Source organism: Cucurbita moschata, unplaced genomic scaffold, assembly GCF_002738365.1.
Source record: "Cucurbita moschata cultivar Rifu unplaced genomic scaffold, Cmos_1.0 Cmo_Scf00033, whole genome shotgun sequence".
Taxonomy (NCBI): domain Eukaryota; kingdom Viridiplantae; phylum Streptophyta; class Magnoliopsida; order Cucurbitales; family Cucurbitaceae; genus Cucurbita; species Cucurbita moschata.
In genome coordinates, this window is record NW_019268549.1 from 667,030 (window position 1) to 694,316 (window position 27,287).

The following is a 27,287-nucleotide window of genomic DNA, read 5'->3' on the forward strand; positions in this document are numbered from 1 at the left end:
AGCTATAACTTGACAAAAGCTAGAAGAATAATTACTCCCTTTTAGACAAGAGCTAAAAGAATAATTCATAATTATAAATTAGTTTTAAGGGCATGCAATTATTATTCGCCTTAGCTAGGCATTACTTGACAAGAGCTAAAAGAATAAAGTAACAAAAGCTAAACCAAGCCAAAACTCTAGAACTTCCAACAAAACACGACTACCAACTCAGCATTTCCACTCAATGAAATTGTCAATTTCATGAAAAATACAAAACCAACAACCCTGAACAGACCCACCCTAAATGAAAGTAAAGGTATGACCCAACCTAAATGAAAGTAAAGGTATGCATTCAGTGAACAGACCCAACCTAAATGAAAGTAAAGGTATGCATTCAGTGCTGGGGTGTACAATGAAGCCAACAACCTAAACAAACCCCAACAAACCCAACCCGAAATATAAAGTTTGGGTTGGGATTACTTTCTTAAGGTACGCATTCAATGCAAGGGGTATACAATGAACACGACAACCCAAACCGACCCAACCCTATAAAGGTTGGGCTGGATTTACTTTCTTAAGGTACGCATTCAGTGCTAGGGGTGTACAACAAACCCGACAATCCAAACCAACCAAACCCAAATTATAAGATGGGTTGGATTAGCATTGCGGGTTGGGTTGGGTTAATTTTTTGAAACCGGATAAATTCATTTTGGGGCAGTACTAAATCAGTGCAAAAGAAGCGAAGTGATAGCACATAGGGGCAGTTCTAGAACTAAAACCAGAAGCTCAAAACAACAAGACCGGCTGTTGTATTAATTCACCAAGGCATATAATGCATCATTGAAACAAACGGGGCCATAACAAATTTGGGCGTTAGTAAAGCAAGTTCAAAGATATCACAAAAAACTGAAATTCACTGCCACCAAAATCACGGTCTCTAAAGAATTCAACGGCAAAACAAACAAGAAATAGTAGCCAAAAATTAAGACTTTGAATGAGAATGAAGTGTCGTTCTCACTTCTTCTTCTCACCACCTCCACCGGCCCTGCAAATACAACACAATCATCCAAAACGTCATCAGAATGCTAATTACTAACTCACAAGATTTGACTCACAACACAAATGTGAACATGCCGACTTTTCACACAAACAAACCATTTTTCACACCCCATGTCTAACAATAGCAGCAGATTAGCCTTTCTACAAAGCAAGAAGGATTACCTCATCTTTCTTAGGACGTTGGACATCTCTTCTCTCTTCTTCTTAGCTCTCTTGTGAGTTCCGAGCTTTCGCTTGGCTACCTTCAGAGCTCGCTTGTCCTTTCCAACTTTTAGAAGCTCAGTGATTCTCTTCTCATATGGAGCAAAACCAGCAACTTCCCGGATCAAGCTCCGGACGAAGAGAACCCTTTTACTTGCTTTCTACATAAATTGGAATAGAAAACAGAAATTAGAGAAAACAATCTTAAATTTTGTGAAAAAACCATACTGCTACATTGTATTATGAAATATTTTTCAACATGATCTTAAAAGAATGTAACTACAGTTCAGAGCTGGTTCCATAAAATGGAATAATGCAAGCTCGTTCCTCAAGATCCTAAAAGTTAACTAACACTCCCTAGTAGAACATAACAGAGAAAACACAAAGCCTTCCAATTCCACCATCAATGAGAATTCTAAAGCATCTAGTCACTAGTTTATTGACTTACTCCCTTACGATCAGAGGGCCGCGGGGCCAACTCCTTCTTGGTGACTATGTGGCCCTTGTTGAGCCCAACAAAGAGGCCTGTATTCGGCTGTTTTGGAGCCATTACCTGTTTAAACAAAAAGCAATCAGTTCACTCTGTCAAAATTAAGTACACTTGCAAAACCCTAAAGCTGCAAGATACTGATAGAATTCATTTTAATTATTATAAGACTCCTGAAATTCGATCTATGTAACTAAAACGAAGAGTTTAAATCAAGTAATAACATTGCAAATTTCCATACACATCTCCAAACTAATTTCACAAAGCACATTCACCATTGCATACATTCTCAGCTGAAGAGCTCCAAATAGAATAAAACTTTCCCGAGTAGAAAAGGGAAAACCCCACGACGTGTGCACCATAGTCCAAATCATACAAAAAAAGATGAACAATTAATAAAAAAAAATCCTGCTGTATCGTTAAAATCATTATGAGACCTACAGATATTGCGAGCTAATCAGCGACAAGGATTCAAGACGCAAATTGGAAAATACATTATACTCGAGAACAGTGACTCACTACAAGTATATCATTAGCAAGAAACAACAGAATTGATCTTCTAAAAACTTGGAAAACACAGAAATAAGCTTAGATTTGTACGCTGAAATGAACTACGGGTGTCGTGCTTTGAAAAATTGATCGATGGGGCTAGAAATCTACGCCGTTACCTGTTCAATGAGTCTCCGGATCTCCGACGCACGACGAAATGAAAAATTAGGGCTTGTGATTAGAGTTGCTTTTATATCAGCCTGTTAATGGGCCAGACTTTAATTGGGCTGTATTGCGTGCGAAAATCGTTATATACATATATTCCCTTCCTAATAAACCCTTTTTTCATTTTATCCAATTTTTATAAAATTTACACAAATGTTTATTTATATATTTATTTATTTATTTATTTATTTAATAGGCATATACTTGAGTTGAATTGGGTTAGAAATTTTTTTATTAATTACTACATGACTCGAATGTTTTTATTTATTTATTTATTTATTTATTTTATTTTAAGGTTATAACATTGTCAAGGACATTCAAAGAGAATTAATGGGATATAACCGAAGGCTATTCAAATAGTGCAGACAATAACCTACATTTACCATTTAGATACTGGAACTCACGAACTCACTTACAATAATATTAACCATTTAGATACTGGAACTCACAATAACTTTATATACGTTGATACGATACATTTACATACTAGAACTCACTTAGAATAACTTTATGTATGTATGGACATGAGACTGAATAACTCACTTACAATAACGACTGAATAACTCACTTACAATAACTTTATATACGTTGATATGATTTACATACTGGAACTCACTTATAATAACTTTATGTACGTATGAACATGAGACTGGAACTCACTTATAATAACTTTATGTACGTATGGACATGAGACTGAATTTTAAAATGGGTTTTCTCTGAAGTAATATGCTAAAAAACATTCTCTTCGTTGATTCCGTATCCTTTTTTATCCCTTTTGGGTTATTTGATATATTTAGATCTAAAAATCTTATTTTTCGATGAAATTGTATCAAATTTCCAATAGCTACAATGATTTGAAATAAAATCAAGTTGAGAGTTTTTAATATAATTTGGATTACCATACCATACATTGTATCCTTAATTTGATATCGTACTTTGTTTGTGACGGCCCAACTCATACTTGTTACATCATACATCTAGTCGCATAACATAACCATTGACATTGGGTATTTCAATTATAACTTGTTATTCCTCAAGTTGGAGACAACTCTAATGTAAACAAACACGAGTCAATGTAAACTACAAAGAACTTAGCTTCGCATACTTTACAACACATTAACTATCACAAAACAAAAATTCAATCAAGTAAAACATTAAAATCTACTTAAATACCTCAAGCTTCTAATCCTCGAAGAATTTATGGCAACTGTTTTACGCGGCAACCTACTAACAGAACAACTGCGAAATTCAATCAACTTAATATATGATTAAAATACCTACTACAACAATTTTAGTGTACGAATTTTTATGAAATTAATAATTTAGCCACAAAACAGGAACAATTTGTCACAATTTAAGTTATATTTGATATGAGGAGAATTAATACATCTCATTTGAGTCAACACTATTCATCGTGTCAATGTCAAATGATCACATAGTATTCGAAGAGAGAATTTGTATCAATGCATTCATAAACTTCGAATAATCAAAATCATGTTCTTTCTATAACACAACCTTTTATATTCATATACTCATCATATCATTTAGTACTATGTCTACTTCTAAACTTATTTGGGACACGTCACTAAGACGTTTAAAATAACTTTTGGAGGATGAAATGTGTTTTCTAAGTCTATTCGAAACTTCACAAAAGTATCCTAGCATTTCGTTTGATAATAAAAGTTAGGTATGCTTTTCGGTATGCTTTTCTAAAGGCGTCTTATAGATGAAGTTCTTTCGCTTAGAAACACTTTTTTTTTTTTTTTACCTTTCAAAAGTCATCCTAAACTCACTATTACGTTATGATTGACAGATCATGAACCGTTAGCAACAATTTCTTGCTTACGAGACAGAGAAGCAATACCAGCAAACCAAGCTACCCTCATGAGTTGAACACCAAGTATCAGCACCCACCAGCAAACCAATCCTCTAATTGTGTGCATCGTCCAGGCCGGTGCACTGAGCTCAGCTCCAAGTTTCAACCCTCTCATGAGCTGCAAAATTCGATAACCCTCGTATACGATCGGCGTAACCAGCCAAACAGGCGATCGCCAATGCCATGTCAGCATTTCGGTCAAGATCTGCACTGAGAGGAGCAGAACATAGGGACCCAATAGAACTGCTAAGGAGATGAAAGGAAGATGGGGTTGAACCAGCCCACTTCCAGATCCATAAAGCATAATGAAAGGTATGGCAAAACCAACCACATTTGCAAGCATGTTCCAGAACTGGTAACTGAAAGGAGCCTCACTTCTCATGGGTTTTATTGGTTGTTTAGGTCGTGCACAAGCATCGGCCATGAGAAGAAAAAGCATAGCACCGAGGTTATAGATGCAGTCGAGGCCAATTAAAGAGAGGAGGCTGGCTACATTCGGACCGAGAAATACCGATGACATAGGAAGCCATAATGTTGGGGCCATCCCTGTTGTCAGGAGAAGAGAAGGCCCCAAAAGCCACATCGGCCATTTGAAAATCTGCAAATGCACCTTTGGTTGATTACTTACCTCCACAACTTCTTTGGTCTCTACTTCCACAAGTTCTTTGGTCTCTACTTCCGGAGCTTCAGTTGTGCTATCGGCGTTTAGACTTCCAAAAATATTTTCGGTTCTCTTCAAGAAGGTATCATCCTCTTCATTTTCGGACGCAAACGTGATTGGTGCAGGTTCCCAAGGATTTATCTGTGTGCAACAAATTGGAGGACGTCTTGCATGAATAAAGCGGGAATGGAGAGTGAAGGCATTAAACACCTTTGGGGACTTAAATATCTTGAAGTTTTTATGGTGGCCTTGGGGTATGGTAATAGAGAGAGGACACGATACTGATATCACTCCTTGATTCATAGTTAGTCGACCAACAAACTATCGATACGAACTATGCTTTCATTATCTGAAAAGGAAAAATAAAAAAGAAGAGAAAAGAAAGAAACGGCAATTAGATAGAACATGTCAAGGCTTTAGCTATCAATCAATAATATCTTGAAAACGTAGCAGTAGAACACTTAGTATGCCATCTCACTCCAAATACAACATATATTCATGCAGGAGTTATATCAAATCCAGCTGTTAAAAGAAAAAGACTCTTTAAAACAATGTAAAAACAAAAAAAGAGCGAGAAACCAAACTTTAACTGATTAATATGGAAAAAGAAAACAAGAAAGAAAAGAAAGAAAGAACCGACGAAAACGTCTTTTAGAAAATGAGCATCAACCAAAAAAAAAAAAAAAAAAACTCAGCTATAAACTACAAATGATAGAACCCTTATTGAGAATAAAAGCAAAAGAAAAATCACAAAACAGCTAGCTCATAACCATCCGAATAGCGCCACTTGAACCTAGCCATAGAGCACGCCTCCCTTCTCCCTCGAGGACTCGCTATCCCTCTAAAATATGCCATAAGATCCAAAAAAAAAGGCTGCATGCTAAAGGGAATTGTTTTCTAGAAACAAAGGCAAGAATAACACTCCTCCATTAAGCAACACAATTTGTAATGAGCCAAAGCTACCCTAAATCCTCAAAAACACACGTACATAAAATGCACCCCTGAGGTACTAACAAAGAGAAGCTAATGCCATTTAATCAATATAGTCGATCTTCCTAATAAAGAACTATTAGGCACGAAATTTGACCTTTTTGCGACATTAACCTCTTCAAGGTGAACAAGAGAGCGAAGAATGGTAAATTGCAGTGGTTCAGTTCAACAGATTGCCTACATTCACTTTCAACCAGCAGCTATTTCTTTATTGCTTTATTCATTTGTGGAGATTACAAGGACCCCTCAAGGGTACAAGGATCATGTCAGGCTCAAGGAATACACTGTTAGACGAACACGACTCTCCACAATGGTATGATATTGTCCACTTTGAGCATAAGCTCTCATGGCTTTGCTTTGGACTTCCCCAAAAGGCCTCATACCAATGGAGAGAGTATTCTTTGTTTATAAACCCATGATCATTCCCTAAATTAGTCGATGTGGGACTTTCATCATCCAACACTTCCCCTTGAACAAAGTATGTCTCCCCTTAATCGAGGTTGACTCCTTTGGAGTCTTAATCATTTTTTAGTTGACTCCTTTTCTTCTAGAGTCCTTTGTTCGACATTTGAGGATTTACCAATCTATTGGCACAACTAAGTTTAGGGCATGGCTCTGACACCATGTTAGACGAACACGACTCTCCACAATGGTATGATATTGTCCACTTTGAGCATAAGCTCTCATGGCTTTGCTTTGGGCTTCCCCGAAAGACCTCGTACTAATGGAGAGAGTATTCTGTGTTTATAAACCCATGATCATTCCCTAAATTAGTCGATGTGGGACTTTCATCATCCAACACACACTTTCTGTTTTCCTTAATATGGTCTGTTTGGATTAACTTTCTAAGTGCTTTGCACTTAAAAACACTTTTTTAAACATTTAAAAAAGTCATTTCAAACAGGCTAATTGACTTCAACTATTGCACTAAATTAACAAAAAATTTAATACCTTAACCGCTAATTTTCCTAATATTGATTACGCATCTGATAAAAGTTCTAAGTACCAGTAATCTTACCTATGAAGATTATGACTAAAGTGCTCGAATTCAATTCATAACAATGATGATGAGCAAAAACGTACACAAATCAATCCAACATCAATATGAAGCTACTAATGATTAAGGACAACAACATATTATAAGGGAAGAAAATAAGAAGAAATAGATACAACATGACAATAAATGAAACAGGATCGCAACAAGCGAAAGTACAATTAGAGATTATAGATGATAATTAATAAGAAAAGTCAGAATTCAGAAGAGAGTAATTACATCGATACATGAGGTCCTGATGAACAAATTTGATTTTCATCGGGCAAGAACATAGAGAAATTCAAGCATATTAAATCACAAACAATAACCTTACCTTAACAGCGAACCCAGCTGAGAAATGGAAATGGAATTGGAATTCTCAGAACCAGCTGATTGATTTCGATATTACCGATCGATTGGGGAAGAACTAAAGAATTCTTACCCGATTAAACGAGTGGTAGCTGTTAGGGCAACAGTAATCGATCGATCATCGAACCACTTCATCAGATTAAATATTTTTTAAATTTTCAATATAAAAAAATTAAATCATTTTTATTTCCATTTTTATAGATAAATTTGCTTATTTACGTATTTTAATTATCCATAAAAATTATTTTTATTTAAAAACTCGTTTTTCTTTTTTTTAAATAAATTTATTTTTTCTTCCAATTTTAGATATAATTTGATTTTAAATATTTTTTAATTATCCTATTATTTTAAGATTTTATTGTTTAATTATAATTACCCATCAATTAATTTTGTGTAGAATTTTATTGAATTTTAGTATGGAGGGCATTTTAGTCATTTTGAATGAACTAAAATTTGTCAAATTAAGAGTTATTTATTATTATTATTATTATTCTTTTTGCCTATTATTCTTTTTAGGATAAGCCCTAACTGCCGGAAGAAATTTCTATCTGCTTTTCACTGACGTCGTTGATACCGTCGTTCATCACCTACAGTCGCCGATCGCTGACCATCCGCAGCGTCTTACATTGCCATTCTATGCCGCCGGGTCCTTAGCCCAACGGCTGTTTGTCACACGTGTCACATAATTCTCGCTACCGCCGCCTGTCGTTGCCCATCGCCGTCCATAGGACAACCATCAACGCACCGCTCCAAACACGATCCGTATCTGAAGGGAGAAATCCTAGTCGCCACAGTTTTCTCCTCTGTTTTCATTTCAATTGTGCCGCCCCACATCCTCGATCTTGTATTGATTTGTCGCCGCCACTCACCACCGGCTGCCGACTGCCGCGGCTCAATTTCTGAAGGGTGTTTCGTTTGTGAAAGTGAAAAGGAAAAAAGAAAAAGGTTTGCTCTATAGTCTATACCCAATTTTGGATTTTTTTTTTTTTTTTTTTTTTTTTTTGTTTAACGAGTTGGTTTAAGGTAGGATTGTTATTAGGACAGAATTAATGTATTAGGGTATGTGAGATCCTAACACATTGGTTAGAGAGGGGAACGAAACGTTCCTTACAGAGGTGTGGAAACCTCTCTCTAGTAGATATTTTTTAAAATTTTGAGGCTGATAGCCATACCTAACAGGTCAAAGTGGATAATAACTGTTAGGTGTGTAAACCTCTCCCTAGCAAACGTGTTTTATAACTGTGAGGCTGACAGTAATATGTAACGGGCCAAAACAGACCGTATCTGTTAGTGATGAGTTTTGACTATTACAAATGGTATCAGACCCAAACGAGGACACTAGGCCCTCAAGGGGCGGATTATGAGATCCCACCTCGGTTGAAGAGGTGAACGAAACATTCCTTACAAGGGTGTGGAAACCTTATAACTGTGAGGCTGACAGTGATACGTAACGGGTCAAAACAGACAATATCTGTTAGTGGTGGGTTTGGACTGTTACAAATAGTATCAGAGCCAGTCACCGAGCGGTGTGCCAACGAGGACACTAGGCCCTCAAGGGGTGGATTATGAGATCCCACCTCGGTTGGAGAGGTGAACGAAACATTCCTTACAAGAGTGTGGAAACCTCTCCCTAGTAGATGCGTTTTAAAATCGTGAGAAGAAAGGATAGATAGAGTTTATGGACGTCAATTGTGGAGATTAGAAAATATTTTGGGAGTGGGTAATTTCCTACGTTGTTTCTGAATGTTGCTCCTGAATTGTTTAGATATCCGAACAGCCCATCGGTGAGGACTGAATTGAGTGAAAGATCTTGCATCTGATATCATTCTCAAATCTCCAGGCCTGGCTTGATAGCTATTCTGAGTTCTTAGTCACTACGAAACTTAGATGCTGGGCATTTCATATGGAGAACTCCTCCTCCTTATTGGGGCTACTGTTGCCTTCATTGGTAATCACTGCATCACCCTTTCTCGTTTGCTAAACTATCGAATATATTTAAGCCGTGAATAGAGTTTTGACTCCCAGATTGTTATGAAAAGGGCCAAAGGATCTCCCACGAATTGCGAGAATGGCGGGAAGGAGGGCTGGAAAAGCAATCGGATACGTTCAGTTAGCTCGAGGTCAGTTCGACTCTGTCATGCAACAAACCCAGGCTCGTCAGGTATTTCTTCGTAGATTCTTTCGTGATGGTTGTGAAGGTTTCAGCAGTGTCACTGACTTTTGGAAAGACGATGATATAATATTATAGGACGTTGTAAAGGTATGTTTTTGAAAAACGAGCCACGTTTTTAGGGTATGTTTGGAAGTGATTCAAACCACTTTTCTTATGTTCAAAATCACTCTCGAACGTGTCTTTAATCATTGAAAATAAGACGATCACTTATAAGCAAGTTATTTCCACTATCACTCTCGAACGTGTCTTTAATGATTGAAAATTAGGAACTTGTTAGAGCCGAACAAATAATACTTCGGAATTGATTTGTTGATTGTCGAGCTAGGCAGAGCAGGAAAGTATCCACAGGCTTTCTATGTTCTTGCTGATTAGATCATTTTCCATTTGATCCTCCTGTTTCTTTGTAATTTTTGTCTAGAAGTTTTTGGAGTTTTTTCCATGCTGGTTTTACAGGCAAATTGAAAGGGCATTTAGCTGATTTACTGACAATCTTCTGGAACAAATTTGTCTAGAACTGATTCCCTGTTTGCAGGTTCACAAGGAATTGCAAGACACTATGGCGCAGCTTGATGCTATTCGTCATGAAATTCGAAGCATATCGTTCTTGAATCCCGGGACATTGACTCAGAGGCTTGTGGACAATCCTGAGCTGAAAGCAGCTGATAGTGGTGTAACTAGTACGTGATATGTATCCCTACTGCTAACTTTTACAAGGTTGTTTAATTTTTCTAATTGTCCCATTTGGAATGGCAGGTGATTCAGCAAAAGAAAAACCTTCTGTGGAGATTACACCAACGGCTGAGGGGACTACACCAGCAGCTAACATCCTCAAGGTTCTTATTAATTGCTGAATATCATTATGGATCTTTTCGTCACTACGATTTTAAGCGACTTCATATCTGCACTTTTCTTCAGGTTGCAACTTCACAAATATCGATCGAGCACAGCCGAGCGACTACATTTGCCAAATTGGCTGAATCACCGACCATAAGGAATGGTTCCTCTGCCTCATTTCCAGTTGCTACAGATGTTGAGAAGCCTAACGATGAGCTCGGGGTTCCTTCCGTTTTACCTGTATCTGCTGAAAATGCTGGGATGTTACCTAAACGCCCGGGTATGTCATCTGGCTATTGAATTCAAAGATTTGATCATGGTTGCGTTATCTTATAACTTTCTTCACTGCTAGTGTTAGAATCCTGACTTGGGAGGTTAGTGCACTTGGGACTAAGACATCAATTGATGTAATGTTAGATGAGTTATGTATGGGTGGGACACCATTGCACTTGATAACCAGATATGTTCATCATTTGGTTGGGGATGGAGGGATACCTTTTTCTGGAAGGATAAGTGGTTGGGGGATAAACCCCTTTGCACTCTGTTCTCTCGTTTATTGCAGCTGTCCTCAATGAGGAACGACTCAGTGGTGGCGGTTTTGTCTTCGCTCATATCTTCTTCTTCATTGGGATGGGGTTTATCCTATTAAGAATCATAGATCTCCACAATGGTATGATATTCTCCACTTTAAGCATAAGCTCTCATGGCTTGGCATTGGGTTTCCCCAAAAGGTCTCATACCAATGGAGACGTATTCCTTACTCAGAAACCCATGGTCATTCCCTAAATTTACCAATGTGGGACTCCCTCCCAACAATCCTCAACATATCCAACAGGGCAACATTAGATATTATTGATCCTTTGTCTTACTGGGGAGCTTCGAAAGGAGAGATGCTCGTTGTTCGAATCTTAGTCTGTCTAATGGGTTCTCATGCATTTTTTTTTTTTTTTTTTTTCGTTTACTCCTTGGTGATTTAATCTTTGTCTCGTGCGGGGATAACGTGTCGAGGAGGGTGTCAAACTTGATGGGACAATTGCATCCTCTGCAGAAATTGATCATAATCTCGGGTTTGCGATTTTGCATACGTAGTGAATATCTGGTTTTGGTCTAGGTTTGACCAGACATAGGGGATGTCGAGGGGTGACGAACGCGAGAAGGGAAGATTTTTGTGTTGAGCAGGGGCATGTGTCATTGTATGGGGATAGTGTGAGAAAAGGGACAATAGATTTTTTACTCGTCTATGATGAGGAGGTCAGGGTGTAAACATTGAGATCCCGCATTGGTTGGAGAGGAAAACGAAGCCTTCCTTATAAGGGTGTGGAAACCTCTCTCTAGTAGACGTGTTTTAAAACCTTAAGAGGAAGCCTAGCAGGGAAAGCCCAAAGACGACAATATCTGCTAGCGGTGGGCTTGGGCTTGTGCTGTTACAAAACATTTCATTCAATCGACGTTTCTTAATGTTGGGAAGGTTTTGTTTAAGGTATTTACGAGAGGTTTCGACTTTTTCAGAGGAGTTAAAAGGGTCTGACATAATGTTAGAAGCAGTATTGGAAGCAGAGGTGGCTAACAGTGCAAAAGAATTTTTCTCGCATCATCAAATTCAAATGAAACAGGAACAAGAATCATAATTTCATTGATGAATGGTCTATAAATGAAGTTCAGAAGGTTCAAAAAGCGTACCCCAGGTATTCCCCTGACTTCATACCCCTGACTTCATATGTGTGCCATTTGTGTAAGAGAATGAATTAAATAGAAGGTTACAGTTTGCTCCTTTTGTATGTATAGTTTACTTACTTTTGCTTGTTGAAAAGAAATAGGGGGATAAGAAACACTTATTCTGCTCGTACTTAATGATCTTCGGTGCCTCTATGGTTTATGATCAATTGTTTTCACTGCTTCTTATAAGTCGATGAGCATGTGCTGGGTCGCTGCTTGAATGCTTCTTGTTACTTAAAAGGCTTATGTTGTAACACCTCAAACCCAACCCAACACTAGCGGATATTGTTCTTTTTGGGCTTTCCATTTCGGCCTTTCCCTCGATTTTTAAAACGCCTCTACTAGAGAGAGGTTTCCACACCGTTATAAGAAATGCTTTGGTCCCATCTCTAACTGACGTGGGATCTCACAATCCACCCCTTTGGAGGTCTAGCGTCCTTGATGGTACATTGCCCTGATACCATTTGTGACAGTACAAATCCACCGATAGCATATATTATTCTTTTTGGGCTTTCCCTCAAGGTTTTTAAAATCCTCTCTACTAGGGAGAGGTTTCTACCCCCCTTATAAGGTATGCTTTGTTCCTCGGATCTCACAATCCACACCCTCTTTGATACCATTTGTAACAGCTCAAGCCCACCACTAGCAGCCCAAGTCCTCTTTGGGTTTTTCCACACCCTTATAAAGATGTTTCGTTCCTCTCTCCAATTGATGTGGGATCTCGCAAGAGTCATCGCTTTAACTCAATTGTCTAGATCTCGAGCTGTATACACATTAATAGGATACATTCGAAATGTTAAGTGCCTTTGTTACATATTTGTAGCGATAGAAATGAATGTTTTCTTTTCTGCAGTTTCATGGATTTTTCTACCCCTAATTTGTGGTTTCAACAATGTATCTTCTTATACCGTGGGAGGATAAAATATTATTCGTTTGATGGTACATACTTGTATCTGTGGGAGCTGTTCGTTGGATCATTTTCGAAGGGTTTGACATCGAAACGCTTCGACGTCAAACTAGGAAGGTTTGTACCAAGTTTGAATCAATATTTCAGCCATTAATATTACAGCATAGGTTTACTTGTGATTTAATACTCTTCCTACCTTTTAGGTTTTAAGTTTCGTATGATAATTGTTAATAGTTTCGTTTTAGTCACGACCTATTTGAAAACAATTAGCAATTTTAGAACACTTCGAAATAAAAAGTTAACTCGTTACTTGGCCGTTTTTTTTCTTCTTTTTATGGAATAATGGATAATAGGTAGATTTGAAGTTGAATATGTGGTCTTTTTTTAACTTCTTTGGCGCAAGATTTCCTTATTATCACCCCATTCTTAGATCATTTAGATCGGGAAGACCTAATAATTTACTTTAAAACATGTTTTTAATCGTTCTAAATCAATTTTATTTTACCCGTTTAATCATACCATCAAAATAGATTTTAAATAATTAAACAGGTTTTAACAAGTGTGAGATTAGTTAACCAACATCCAACCTCTTTTATATATATATATATAGATCTAAGTAATTGGACTGATCTAATTTGTCCGAGGATTCTAAAATTTATAAAAAACGATATAATTAAATATAAAATATAAAGTGGAATATGACATTCATTTTTGTACAATTGGATCTTGAGTAGTTGTGTCTTGGATCTCATTTTGTTTTGGGAACAATAAATTTGATCCAAAATAAATTCCTCAAATTTCTTCTTTAAATTACAAACAACCCAATCCTCTGGCATCTGATCCTTTCATAATTCTCAATCTCTTGCAGCAGCAAATAAACATACTGCATGAAGGAAGAACACAAATATATTAGGGTTCTTAGAGAGAAAGATCAGTAAAGAAGAGGTAAAATTACAGAGAGGGAGACTCACTTCCATGGAACATCTCCAACCATCATCCAATCACCATCTTTATCTTCATAAGTTAGAGCATATTCACACCAATTGTTCCCCTCTTTCTCTGAATTTCCACCTATTAATTACCATACAAATTTATGTGTAGATGCATTAGTTTAAGTTTAAAATCTATTTTCATATAGAATGTATAGATTTTTATGTTGCCTAAACGTGTAATCAAACCGGCCTTAAAATCTCTTATCAACGATTATCAACCAGAGAAGAACGAGTTGGATTAGTTTTTCTTTTAATTTTCCTTACTATGTTCATCTCTCTGTTATAAGTGGAAGTTTATGAATTACTTCTCAAAATGAAAAATGAAATGGTTATGGAGGCAAAACTAACCAAGTTTGATGTTGAACATGTCTTCCAAAACGTCCAAAAGCTGTTGATAGCTCTGATAAAGCTTGAGATCAATCTTCCTGAGATAAGGAGCTCCATCTAAGCTTACTTTCACATACATTCCACTGCTCCCTACTTCCTTGTTCATAATCTCCTTCTGAATCTTCTTTTCTGCTTCAATTATCATATTCTTCAGGTAAGATCTCACCGGTGGCCATCCTACCACTTGCGCCCTGCGATAATTCATCCACCACAAGAACACAACACACATAAACCCTAATTTCCTAAAACAGCGATTCAGATTGAAATAGAAACAGAAATTAAACGAATCGCGATTATCGACTTTACTTTGCCGGTGGAGGATGATCGATAATGTGTATTTCGCGGCAATGCAAATGCTCGGCATCTGAAGAAGGATTAGTGGACGAAATCGAGTACTCGCTTCCGGATCTGGAATCACTCTTGCTCTGTTCCGCGGATTCTGATTGTGATTCTCGTTCTTGTTCTGTTCTCGGCAGTAATCCTAATCGCAGCTCTGTTGCCTCGAAATTGAGATCGCGGACGTTTCCAAAACTCGCGAACTGGCGCTTCATAGCTTGAAGAACGGAAGGAAATGGAATTTGCGTGAAATCTGTTGGAACGAAGTATGAAATGGATTTGGATTGTGGGAAGTGAAGGCTCTCAAGAAGTTGTTATTTGTAGGAGTGACCGTTAATGAGCATTTATTACGACGCGCCCCATTCCCACGCGCCCTATTCCAGTCCAAGTGTGCAGTTGTCTGATTTTAAAAATTTACCAAAAATATGGATTTATTATACTCAATGAGTTTAATAAGTGAATTAACTTAGATATTAAATTAATTTTTTTCTCAAAATTCTACGAAAATAACAATTAGTCATTTATTTAACATTAGCTCAGTTCCCACATCGGTAAAGTTGCAAAAACGGACACAACTTGGGAGTATAAAATGCCCCTTTGTCAACTTACTTCAAATCACGGAGTCGGGCGGTGAGCATAGAGCGAACTATTCTTTCGCCTTTTACTAAAGAATACCGTGTGCACGTTGCATTCACCGACATACGCCTATTTTTGGAGGGGTTTCACTTAAAGCGAGAAACTCCCACAACTCGAGTAAAAAAATCTTTTTATTCCTACTAATATTTAAATGATTAATTTAATATGCAAATAGTTAAGATTATTTTAGTAAATGATTATTTATATGATTTTATTTGTTTTTCTTATATTTCTTTTCTTCCTTTAAATAAATGAAAATTGGTTGAAATAATATTGCAGCACGCGCTTAAAGATGCGCGTGGGGTAAAATGAATGAGAATGAATGTTTACAGGTAATGCTTTGTTATGTCGTAGGCCACAGCCGCAACGACGAGGAAAGAGCGCGCGAGGTGACAAATCCAGGCAATCGTGGGGAACCACATGGACGGCTGGGATTGTTCTTTCAACAAAGGCGAATTCTAGGCCGTTGGATCTAGCTAGACATCCCACGTGTTAGAGTGGTGCCCACGTGTACTTTTCTGATTGGGACAAGCGTGCCAGATGGATATTCTTTGGTCTTTTTTACCCAACGTTGTGGTTTGTTTCAAGCCACATCTTTGTTTACCTTTTAAAACGTTCGTAGATAGATTATAAGGTAAATTTTTTTTTTACATAAAAAGGCAAAATACATTAATTCTAATTAATTTTTATTGACGGGTACTTTTAAATATAGTATTAACCGTAAAAATATTTTTTAAATTGTTTAAAAAAAAGTTGAAGGATATTAATAAAAAATTTTAAAGTTTAAAAGCTAATAGTAAAACGCAATTACGTTAATTTTGAAAGTTAATAAATATTTTTTTAGAATGTTTTAGTATTAATAGTTTCATTCCTATATTATTTTTTATTTTTTTTATAATGTTAATGGATATTTTTTAAATATATAGTGATATGAACTAAAAGACATCAATCATACAATATACTTCAATGAAAATGTGAAGAAAATGTTGACAAAATTATTAAAAGATGTTGCAATTCATGCCACGTTGAAGAGGAATGAAGTTTGATGGTTACCATTTAGAATTGTTGTATTTCATTATTGTATTTTAAGACTTTTAATTTACTTTAGGTTACAATTACATGATGGTTAATTATGGCCATTAAGTATAAATGTTACAACTCTCGGAATGTTTAGTAATTTTATTTTGAGGCTATATAAAGCCATGTATGTTGTATTTGTAAGCAGACTTGGAAAATGTAGTAAAAGAAGCATTTGTGCTCTTCTTTAGCCAATAACTAAGTTTCTTTACAATTCTACGTAGTTTAGGTTGCATGTAGAATCATTCAAGCTCGACATGATCAATCTTGCTTGTGGAGTGATTCGAATCTCAATCAAGTGTTCTTACGTTGAGATATTTGATCAACAAGAATCATTCAAGCTAGACATGATCAATCTTGCTTGTAGAGTAATTCGAATCTCAAACAATGTTTTTGCCTTGAGATATTCGATTAAGAAGGTAATCCGAATCTTACTCTCCTTGTAGTGATTTCCACATATCATATAGTTTTTTAAATAATTAAGACATTAATGAAATTTTGAAAGTTCGAGAATATTTTTAAAAATATATTTTTTTAAAGTATTTTTAAAATAAAATATTTTTATTAACCTAAAATTTATCACACTCCCTTCAAATATTTTTATTAATTTAATCTAATATTTTAATATTTGAGTTTTTTACTCGTAATTTTAGTTCGACACCTTTAAAAATCTCAAACTCAATTTGTACGGATTATTACAATGAATTATCAATTTATTTAGAAGAGTTAAATTTAAATAAATGAAAATTTTTATGAGTTGGTTTGTCGGTAAGTTGTTGAATTAATTTATTGTTAATTAATATATATATATATATATATTAACTATACCATAGGTTTATAATAATTTTATTTAACTCCATAATTTGTTTTTTTTATTATTTATTCTCCCATATCTTTTAAAAATAAAATTTTAAATATTTGAAGGATAATTATTTATAATATATATATATTAATAATCGAATTATGATTTTTATTGATCGATAATAAACGCATAGATATTTTACTTATTAACATTTTATTTTTATTAAAATAAGAATTTAAATAAATAATGAAACAATTAGAATATTACCTTTAAACATTTTAAAATGTTTCAAAAATAAAAAATATTTAAAACGAAATATTTTAAAAAGTTTTTGAAAAGAAATATTTTTTTATTTTTTAAAAACGAATTTGGAGTATTATTAAAAAATTTAAAAACTAAAAAATATTTTAAAATTTAAAGATATGTTTTTTTATTAATTTAACGGAGACGCAACACGTGGGAGGAAAGACAAAGGGTTAAGGGTCGTAAAGGATTGAGACAAATCGCGGTTGCTGTGGATAAGACACGTGGAACTTCTAGAGTGCCAAAATTTCAGTCTGAAAGTTCACACACGTAGCCACTAACCAATAATTCACAATTTTCCCCCAACAAATTCTCTCCCTCTCAAGAATCCAATCCACCATGTTCTTCTCCAGATCCAATTTTCCCCCAAAATGCACACAATCTCCCAAATTCCTATACCCAAAATCAGACGTTGACTTCCAGGTACAATCTGTTCTTGTCTAACTTTAGATTTATATGCATTTCGGATTTGAGTTTCTACGAAGGGTTCTCGAGGGAGTTTATAGCTAAGTCCACTGCATTCACTCGGTTTCCTCTGTCTCTTTTGTTAATTTGAAGAAATCCAGCGTTTAATTCCACGTTTTTCCATATTTGAAACTCTGATTCTTAGTTAAGAATGTTCTTGTATGATTCTGATTCTCGAATTCTTGACCGGGAAGTGTGAATTTGTCCCTATCTTCTTCGTTTTCACTTCCGTTGCTTCTGTTTTTTGCTCTTGATGATCGAAATTTGAAGCCTAGATCTTCCGTTGTTTTGGTGTTCATCCCTAAATTAGTTTAGCTCCATGGGATTCAGTGATTGGAAGCTACTGGAAGGTTCATATGGTATTGGTTGATGAATGAATTCCCGCATTCAAGTATTTGTGTTCTTCTCTTGTTATTTGATTCTTTGGAGAGAAGTTTAAGATTTATTTTCTTGTGAAGTATGCTTTCTAGTTCGCCCAAAATGATCGATCGAAATATTTTGAAGTTCTTCGGTGCCCCATAATCATCTACCACCTGTTATCAACTCCAAGACTTGTATCAATAGAGCTTGTAGTTTCCTTGCATCAAATTTCTTTATGTTTCTTCATAACTCGGGCATTTACTAGAAAAATCTGTATGATCTATCATTCCTTTGAGCTTAGATCATAGGCAACAATGTCTATCATATGTGGTGTACCTATCCTTGAGTGCGTATGCTGTCTGGGATGTGCACGTTGGGTGTGGAAACGCTGTCTCCACACAGCTGGTCATGACAGTGAAACTTGGGGCTTTGCCACGGCCGATGAGTTTGAACCTATTCCCCGAATTTGTCGATATATCCTAGCTGTGTATGAAGATGATATTCGAAAACCTCTTTGGGAACCAGTTGGTGGGTATGGAATCAATCCAGATTGGTTAATCTTGAAGAAGACATACAAAGATACACGAGGGCGGGCTCCTCCATATATTTTATATCTCGATCATGATCATGCCGATATTGTTCTTGCCATCAGGGGATTGAATTTGGCAAAGGAGAGTGATTATGCAGTTTTATTGGACAACAAGCTGGGGAAGATGAAATTTGATGGTGGATATGTTCACAATGGGCTTCTGAAGGCAGCTGGATGGGTTTTGGACAGTGAGAATGAAACTTTGAAGGATTTGGTGAAGAAATATCCGGATTATACCTTGACGTTTGCTGGGCATTCTCTTGGCTCTGGAGTAGCAGCCATGCTAACTTTGGTAGTAGTACAGAATCACGAAAAATTGGAAAATATTGATCGGAAGCGGATAAGGTGCTATGCTATCGCTCCTGCTAGGTGTATGTCCCTGAATTTGGCTGTTAGATATGCAGATGTCATCAACTCTGTTGTTCTTCAGGTAAACTACAGTTTTTTTTCTTCAGCTATCATTTTCATTATAAATCGATATTATGTATTCTGTAAAAGAGAACAATCTTTTTTGTTGTACGTGTACAAAGTCCCAACTGTTCAAAAATATTTTTTGATTATCGTTTATTGAAGCTGAATATGTGTCAAATTTATACTTGCATCTCAAAATGTAACGGCGATTATTATACTGGACCAGGATGACTTTTTACCCAGGACAGCCACACCCTTGGAAGACATTTTTAAGTCACTCTTCTGGTATGGTTCAGGATTCATGACCCTTTATGGTGTTAACTCCTTTTACGTTGTTGACAACTCGATTGCTGCAAGCATGGAAACTAGAGCCCTATTCTTGCGATGTGAACTCAATCTTATATTAACGCTCATTGCATAAAAGTAAAAACGGAATCTATGCGTTCTGATGAAAAGAATAAATTGGAAATGGTAGTTTAGTTTTATTCAGTGTGTGATTCATTTGAAATTCTCTTCCCAACCATGAATATTTCATAAATTGTTTGTTTCCCTTTTAGTTTGCCATGCCTTCTATGCCTGGGGTGCCTGCGGGATACATGCATATCGGAGGACAAGATGCTTAAAGATCCGAGAAGACTTTACACACCCGGTCGACTCTATCACATTGTTGAGCGAAAGCCCTTCAGGTAAATGCCGTGTATTTTCCATATTAAGTTGGTTAATGTAAGGGAGAATTCATGTTTCGTTCAAACAAGAAAACGTACCACTTATTACCGGGCTTGTTGTGTGGAAAGGAATTAACGTTTTATTGCGAGCATCTGTTCAAAAAGTTGAGATTCTGAGTTTATGGCCTTCCCTTACATGTTGTGTGGAAAGAAAGCCTCTCTTAACCTTATCAGTTATTAAAATGTTGGCTTTCTGACCATTGAACCTGAAACATGTCCTGCTCTAACATTTGAATGAATTCATCTGTTTCTTGCGAAAGGTGTGGAAGATTTCCGCCAGTTGTGAAGACGGCCGTCCCGGTGGATGGGAGGTTTGAACACATAGTTCTTTCTTGTAATGCAACTTCTGACCATGCTATCATTTGGATTGAGAAAGAAGCCAAATGGGCCCTCGAAGTAAGTTTCATCATTCAACCAAACTTTTATGCTGATTGCTTGAAGTTTAATGAAATTTTGGAATATGAGCATTCTTTTGCATTTCATTATATTACATTTTCATCTGCGGTTCACGTTTCCCTCTCTATAATTGTCCACGAAGTCGAAGTTGCCATTGGTGAATCAAATTTTAAGTTGTCACCCCACATCCCTCTCTATCATTGTCCACGAAGTCGAAGTTGCCATTGGTGAATCAAATTTTAAGTTGTCACCCCACATCCCCGAATCGCACGCTCGAAAACTGCTCTAGTAATTTGCTATGGTGTGCTGTGAATTGAATTCCGATTCTTTAAAGTTTGGTGGACTCTGTTTATCCTGATCGCTTGAACTACTTTTAGATGTTGTATATCAGTAGACATAGATGGGTGCTTTTGCCGATTTCTTCTCGAAAACCAAGGCAATTATTGTAATGGCCCAAATCCACTGTTACCAAATATTGTTCTCCTTGGGCTTTACCTTTCAGGCTTTTCCTCAAGGTTTTCCTCAAGATTTTTGAAACGTGTCTGTTAGAGGTTTCCACACCCTTATAAAGAATGTTTTGTTTCCCTCTCCAATCGAGGTGGGATCTCACAATCCACCTCCCTTCGCTGCCCAGTGTCTTCGCTGACACTCGTTTCTCTCTCCAATCAATATGGGATCTCACAATCCACCCCCTTCAGGCCTAACGTCCTTGTTGGCACACCGCCCGGTGTCTGGCTCTGGTACCATTTATAATGGCCCAAACCTACCGCGAGTAGATATTGTCTTCTTTGGGCTTTACCTCAAGGTTTTTAAAACGTGTCTGCTAGGGAGAGGTTTCCACCTCTTATAAAGAATGCTTCGTTCCCTTCTCCAACCAATGTGGGATCTTGCAATCCATCCTCCTTCGGGTCTAGCGTCCTCGCTAACATTCGTTCCTCTCAAATCGATATGGATCTCACAATTATTAGACATGTTCTTCCTTCAGTTTACTGAAAATCAGGAGAAACTATCTGATATCTGATCTACACTGTTTATTTTAGATTCAGGGCACAAAGATCAATGGTTCTTTCTGCACTGAGAAAGTTTAAGATCCATTATCATTCAAAACAAGGAGTTCCACCATCTTATGATTAACATGAAGATTATTCTCCCAAATTTAAAATGTCAAATTTTAGCTGCCTTATCTTGTTCAATGAATGTATTCATGTGAATATAATGCGTTTATTGTCGTAATTTACATACAAGTACAATGAAATCATTGCTGAAAAACGAAAAACATCCATCTGCTTCTGTCAACTTCAGTTAATGCTGGAGGATAATAAGGTCATGGAGATACCACCCCAACAAAAGATGGAGAGGCAAAATACTTTAGCCAGAGAGCACACTGAAGAGTACAAGGCTGCATTGCAGCGGGCCGTGACGTTAGCCGTGCCACATGCATACACACTTTCCCCGTATGGAACCTTCAGCGAAACAGTTGAAGGTGAAGAAGAAAAAGAAGAAGAATCACCAGCATCGAGTGGAGGGTCATCGAGGAAGAGGAAAGAAACTTGGGATGAACTGATCGAGCGTCTTTACGACAAGGATGACTCAAGACACGACAAGAATGAGTCGAGATACACCGTGCTGAAGAAATCATTCAGTAGTATTTGACCCTACGGATTATATTCATTCATATCAATACTTGGTTACCTGATGAAGCTTCGAGGATGTCGATTTTCTTGGATTCATCCGAAGTTCGAGGCGTGATGAAGTTTAGCAGGAAGTGAAAATTGGTAGTGTGTGGAGGTAAGCTAGTCCATATTTTTTGTTAGGATTAGCTCATTCTATACAATTGTTTAAATGTTGAGTTATATTATATACCAATAGCTCTATGTAATAGTTGGTGACCAAGCTTCACATTCTCATCCACTAATAGAAGATCCATGCTTCCCTTTGATATTTGTTTTTGGACAAAATATACTTCTTGTTGCTGAAGTTAAGTTTCATAAGAGACATTTTTAGTCTTGATTTACGACCATTCACCCTAATGAACGATCCAAATGACGGACTAAATTTTATGTACGAGTTACAACAGATAGCATCTCCTAGTGATCGTTGTCTTGCATGAATTTGATCCAACTACTGGTCGTTGCACAACCATTGATCTATTATACGGACTTATAGGAACTATTACGAGAAGTAAGACCTTTGTAATATTAGTAAAAAAAGTGCCCGAAAAGTGAATGGTGCGAAGATAATATTAAAAAAGAAACAAAACAAGTTGGTAAAAATTGGATGGTGACTTGTTGTTCAGGTCTCAATTTCAGTTAGAAATGTACATACGACCTCATAACTTGATTAACCTTTACACTATGACTCGGTGACTCGACAAACTCATACTACCCAACCCAAATCATAAAGGTTGGGTTGGTATATTTTTTTAGTCGGGTTGATCCAAAAGTAGGGTTACGATCCAACCCAACTCGTATGTTTAAAAAGATTAAAAATATTTACGTTTGCAACCGATGTTAGTAATGTAATATGACTTGTAAATGTTTAATATTTGACTTTATAAGATTTTAGTTATTAATGTATCGGGTGGATAAGTAGAATTTCTTAAGTAGTTCCTATGGGTTTGCCTTGTGAACTCTATTCTCGTTGTTCGAGTCAACAACTCAACCAATCTAAGATTTTTTTCAAACTAAACAAACTCAACCAGTATACACTCTTAAGAATATCTTTAGCAAGTTACAACTAGACCACTCCGAGTGAAATATCATATTGCAACATAATACGAATATTTCTTAAATAATAGGATTTATGATTTTTTAGCAAAAAAAAAAAAAAACTCATATTTTAAAGTAGATTCACGTATATATTTAATTAAATTAATAAAAAATACCTCTAAATTTTATATTTTATCTCAACAATACTCATAAAATTTCAAAAGTTTCAATAATATTCTACAGGGTCTAGAAAAAATATTCACACTATTAGTTTTTTATTTCATAAATACCAATAATGTTTAAAAAATACCCTTAAAATTTAAAAAGTTCTTTTAATTTTTTTTTAAAAAAGTTCAAACTCTCATTAAAAAATATTAATAAAATTTTAAATATAACATTAACCTCCTCTAATTTTATAAAAGAAATTTTATTTTATTTTTTATCAATAAATATATAAATATATAAATAAATATATATATACACACATAAATTATCTTTAAATTATTATGAAAAAAAAAGTTTAAAAGTGTTTTTAAAATTTAAAAATAACTTTTTAATGCTATGATTAAAAAATATTAATAAAATTTTAAAAATAACATTAACCTAGAGATTTTATTTTATTTTTTTATTATCAATATATAAAAACTATATATAACATATTTCATACATTATCTTTAAATTATTATGAAATTTTTTTAAAAATGTTTTTAAAATTTAAAAATAAATGTTAAGTGTATTAATAAATCTGTTCAAAATTTTTAATATTTTTGAAATATTTAAAAAAAATTAAAGTATTAATTAATAGTTTTTATTTTTATTATTTATTTTATATTTTTAAGAAGCTGAAGAAAGTGGCGGTGGGATCCAGATTCATGGAAGTACAGAGGAGACCATGGATTTGTTCAGCAGCAGCTTCCTGAAAATCTGTATCCACAACTTCTAATTCTTCATACCTTTTCAACTTCCCCTTCCTCGTCTCTTCTTTTTGGATCTTCGTCTCACCCATCCATGGATTCTCGTCTCACCTTTTTGCTTCTTTTAGCGGCCGCATTTTCATTCTCGAGCTGCCTTGCACAAAGGTGATTTCCGAACGCAATTTACATCGAACTCCGGTTTTACAGATCCGCTTCTCCGCATCTTTTGTGTTGTGTACTGCCTGGATTGGATTCTCGTCAATTTTGTCTACGGAATTACAATCGGAATTGTGTTCTAATGCTGATTTTTGTTTCACTGCATGATACTGAAATTGTTGAATGATTTGTTAATGCATGGCTGTGTTTGATATCGTGTGTTTTTCCTCTTTCTATTGAATCTGTTCTGTTCTTTCTGCCAGCAATTCGATTAGTGGCCGTAAGGGTTTAAGGGACCAAATGGTTAACAGTGGACATTTGAGCTACTCAAATCATTCTGAAAGAATCGACCCATCACGAGTTGTCCAAATCTCTTGGCAACCAAGGTCAGGTACTTGCGAATCTCTCATATGATTTAGAATTATCACATCAACTTCAGAGCATATTGATTAACTTAGAAGAAAATCTGATTTAACTTTTGTTGCTTTAGGGCCTTCTTGTATAAAGGCTTTCTCTCAGATGAGGAGTGTGATCACCTTATTGCTTTGGTACTTTTCTGCCCTGTTCTTGTTAGTATCATGGACATGATTAAGCTGTTTCTGACTTGCATTTAACTTTTGGGCTTAGGCTTCAAATTCTGAAGATAAACCTTCTAGGAACAATGCTGGTTCCAGGAACACTGTCTCAACCAAATTTCTAGGCAATTCAGGAGCTATTTTAAACACAACAGTACATTCCTGTGCCTTTTGAAGTTTATGCAATGGTTTAGTTGTACACCTAGAGGTCAAATTTATATTTCATAGCATGAAATTTGCTTCTCTTGTTTTCTTGAAGTTTTTGTTGAATTAGCATACTTTTCAATCGTGTATTGTTTTCTGTTAGTTTCTACATGTGAGCAATTATACAGAACATCAGTTTTAAAACTTCTTTGGTCATTACTGTTTTATTTATTTCCAGTGCTGTTATTCAAAATATAACCATAAACGTACGTGGATGAACATTTTTATCTGTGCTTGGCAATTGTTTGAGTTAAATTAGCCGTTCAATTTATTTTCCATTGAAATATGCTGATATGTTCGGTCTAAAGCTTTCTGTTGATATGTTCATACAACCTTTCTTCTCATTCCTTCAATTTTCTTGATGGATCACATTTAGGATTGATGACATTTCATATGCTATCAACTCGTTCTAATACTCAAAGAAGCATGCTTTGTTGCTATATTTTCCGGGGAACCGATAGGAGCTTGATAGGGATCTCAAACAACTCTAGCTGCAAATGTCCTATGGACGCAAACATGATATAAACACTAAAAATGTGATGGTAGTTAGCATATCCTATGATAATTTACGCATGATTTCGAAATTATTGTTCTTGATGACTCCACTCTTAGTTGTTGGAATCAATTATCTTGCAAAATCTATAACAAACCATGGCTCAAGGGAGGAACTGTGGTTCCTTTTTGTAGTACCTAACTATTTCTGTTCACGGTATGTATGTATTGTGGAGCTTGTCAACTGCTTCTTATAGTAGCTAAGCCTTGTCAGATAAAAGCTCCGAACCACGGTGGTCGGTCTATTTCATGTTTCTTGCAGATTTATACTTTGTTTTCTTATTTGGGTTTGTTTCTTAGGATGATATCATTGGCAGGATTGAAAATAGAATTGCGGTGTGGACTTTTCTCCCAAAAGGTATTTTTCTCGTCAGTGCTGTATTGAAACTGGCTTGGCCATCTGCATTTTCCTTATTATTCTCCTTTCATTTGATCTTCAGATCATAGCATGCCTTTCCAAATTATGAAATACGGGGGTGAAGAAGCAGCAGGGCATAAGTACTTTTTTGGCAACAGATCTGCAATGCCATCCAGTGAACCGCTGATGGCCACGGTAGTTTTGTATCTATCAGATTCGGCTAGCGGTGGCGAGATTCTGTTCCCAGTATCAAAGGTGAGACGAAATACCGAAAGATCTATGGCCATAACAATGTACTACTCATGACTGGCTTCTTTTCAATGCTTCAGGTAAAGAGAAGATTTTGGTCAGACCGGAGAAAGAAAAACAACTTTCTGAGACCAGTGAAAGGCAATGCAGTTCTTTTTTTCTCTGTTCATCTTAATGCTTCTCCAGACAAGAGTTGCTACCATTCCCGAACTCCAATACTCGATGGGAAATTGTGGGTTGCTACAAAATTCTTCTACATAAGGCCAGCAGCCACTGGGAATGAACACGCAGTTGAATCCGGTGTAGACGACGACTGCATTGATGAAGATGAAAGCTGCCCCAAATGGGCTGCCATCGGCGAATGCAAACGAAACGCAGTGTTCATGATCGGTTCTCCAGATTACTATGGCACATGTAGAAAAAGCTGCAACGCATGTGGATGAATAACCAAGTAATTCTTTACCCTTACTGATTTGAGCAACTATTTGTTTATTTTTTCCTATTTTCTTTTCTCCTTTTGTTATTTATTCATTTCATCACATCTGTAACGGAAAGATGGAACCTGGAATCTTTTAAAGGAATTAGAAAGTGCATTAGCTATTGAACCTGGAATCTTTAGTTCATGTTTTTATAGATTTTTACTTTATTATCCTTTAAACTATGCTCAACCAGATTGGCTGCTTGATTAATCTCGAATAAAAATTTTGAAAACCCAACAGAGTTGACTGAACAAGTGAAATCAAACCTATTGTTATTATAGGATCATCCCAATTTGGTTGGCCTTTTCAGCTTTGCCTTTGAGATGACATCTTATTCGCAAAAAACAAACCTTCAATTTATTCATTCATGTAATCTATGGATGTGTTGTGTCAGCCCTAGCTAATATTTTTGTTGTCATTTTAATATTTTTATGAATGACATGAAAATTTTCGTTATGCAATCGAAAATGTGATGAAATGTGACAAAAGTATCATTAAAATATCGTGAATGTGGATGTAAAATTAAAAATGATGAAATGCTTATTTGTTAATTTTCGTATGAATTTGTATTTATAATTCTTTTAGAAAGGTTCTATACATTTGCCCTTTCTCAA

General features: G+C 35.9%; 6 protein-coding genes and 1 non-coding gene across 12 annotated transcripts; 4 read left to right on the forward strand and 3 right to left on the reverse strand.

The window, feature by feature from the left end:
• Positions 1-765: 765 nt before the first annotated feature.
• LOC111430179 (60S ribosomal protein L36-2-like) lies at positions 766-2,472 on the reverse strand. The gene is made up of 4 exons (XM_023066341.1): positions 2,395-2,472; positions 1,688-1,792; positions 1,201-1,400; positions 766-1,024 (listed from the first exon to the last, which is right to left on the reverse strand). The coding sequence occupies exons 2-4, from the start codon at positions 1,787-1,789 to the stop codon at positions 994-996; spliced, it is 333 nt and encodes a 110-aa protein (XP_022922109.1). The 5' UTR covers positions 1,790-1,792; positions 2,395-2,472; the 3' UTR covers positions 766-993.
• A 1,407-nt stretch (positions 2,473-3,879) lies between these two features.
• LOC111430277 lies at positions 3,880-7,506 on the reverse strand. Its single transcript, XM_023066467.1, has 2 exons — positions 7,335-7,506; positions 3,880-5,326 (listed from the first exon to the last, which is right to left on the reverse strand). The coding sequence occupies exon 2, from the start codon at positions 5,278-5,280 to the stop codon at positions 4,255-4,257; it is 1,026 nt and encodes a 341-aa protein (XP_022922235.1). The 5' UTR covers positions 5,281-5,326; positions 7,335-7,506; the 3' UTR covers positions 3,880-4,254.
• LOC111430280 (probable prolyl 4-hydroxylase 12) lies at positions 6,120-26,806 on the forward strand. The gene is made up of 8 exons (XM_023066469.1): positions 6,120-6,130; positions 24,026-24,265; positions 24,520-24,642; positions 24,747-24,804; positions 24,884-24,985; positions 25,888-25,945; positions 26,028-26,200; positions 26,275-26,806. The coding sequence occupies exons 2-8, from the start codon at positions 24,195-24,197 to the stop codon at positions 26,635-26,637; spliced, it is 948 nt and encodes a 315-aa protein (XP_022922237.1). The 5' UTR covers positions 6,120-6,130; positions 24,026-24,194; the 3' UTR covers positions 26,638-26,806.
• Positions 7,886-12,397, forward strand: LOC111430283 (sec-independent protein translocase protein TatB). Of its 3 annotated transcripts, XR_002708307.1 has the most exons (8): positions 7,886-8,314; positions 9,135-9,317; positions 9,409-9,530; positions 10,075-10,219; positions 10,296-10,375; positions 10,458-10,656; positions 11,886-12,155; positions 12,188-12,396. XR_002708307.1 is itself a non-coding variant. In XM_023066474.1 (7 exons), exons 2-7 carry the CDS (start codon positions 9,257-9,259, stop codon positions 12,002-12,004), a joined length of 726 nt encoding a protein of 241 aa, XP_022922242.1. In that variant the 5' UTR covers positions 7,886-8,314; positions 9,135-9,256; the 3' UTR covers positions 12,005-12,397. The 3 variants fall into 3 exon arrangements, 2 of the variants coding, with proteins under 2 accessions (XP_022922242.1, XP_022922243.1); XM_023066474.1 differs by having other exon boundaries at positions 11,886-12,397; XM_023066475.1 differs by having other exon boundaries at positions 9,210-9,317; positions 11,886-12,397.
• Positions 13,673-14,995, reverse strand: LOC111430284 (auxin-induced protein 22D-like). Its single transcript, XM_023066476.1, has 4 exons — positions 14,685-14,995; positions 14,340-14,569; positions 13,971-14,070; positions 13,673-13,882 (listed from the first exon to the last, which is right to left on the reverse strand). The coding sequence occupies exons 1-4, from the start codon at positions 14,927-14,929 to the stop codon at positions 13,810-13,812; spliced, it is 648 nt and encodes a 215-aa protein (XP_022922244.1). The 5' UTR covers positions 14,930-14,995; the 3' UTR covers positions 13,673-13,809.
• Positions 15,336-15,450, forward strand: LOC111430432. The gene has a single exon (XR_002708327.1). It is a non-coding gene; the product is annotated as a U5 spliceosomal RNA (small nuclear RNA).
• LOC111430275 lies at positions 17,802-22,419 on the forward strand. Of its 4 annotated transcripts, none has more exons than XM_023066460.1 (6): positions 17,802-17,955; positions 18,308-19,376; positions 19,584-19,642; positions 19,915-20,043; positions 20,343-20,478; positions 21,781-22,419. In XM_023066460.1, the coding sequence occupies exons 2-6, from the start codon at positions 18,672-18,674 to the stop codon at positions 22,129-22,131; spliced, it is 1,380 nt and encodes a 459-aa protein (XP_022922228.1). In that variant the 5' UTR covers positions 17,802-17,955; positions 18,308-18,671; the 3' UTR covers positions 22,132-22,419. The 4 variants fall into 4 exon arrangements, with proteins under 4 accessions (XP_022922228.1, XP_022922229.1, XP_022922230.1 ...); XM_023066461.1 differs by having other exon boundaries at positions 18,456-19,376; XM_023066462.1 differs by having other exon boundaries at positions 18,659-19,376.
• Positions 26,807-27,287: the final 481 nt, after the last annotated feature.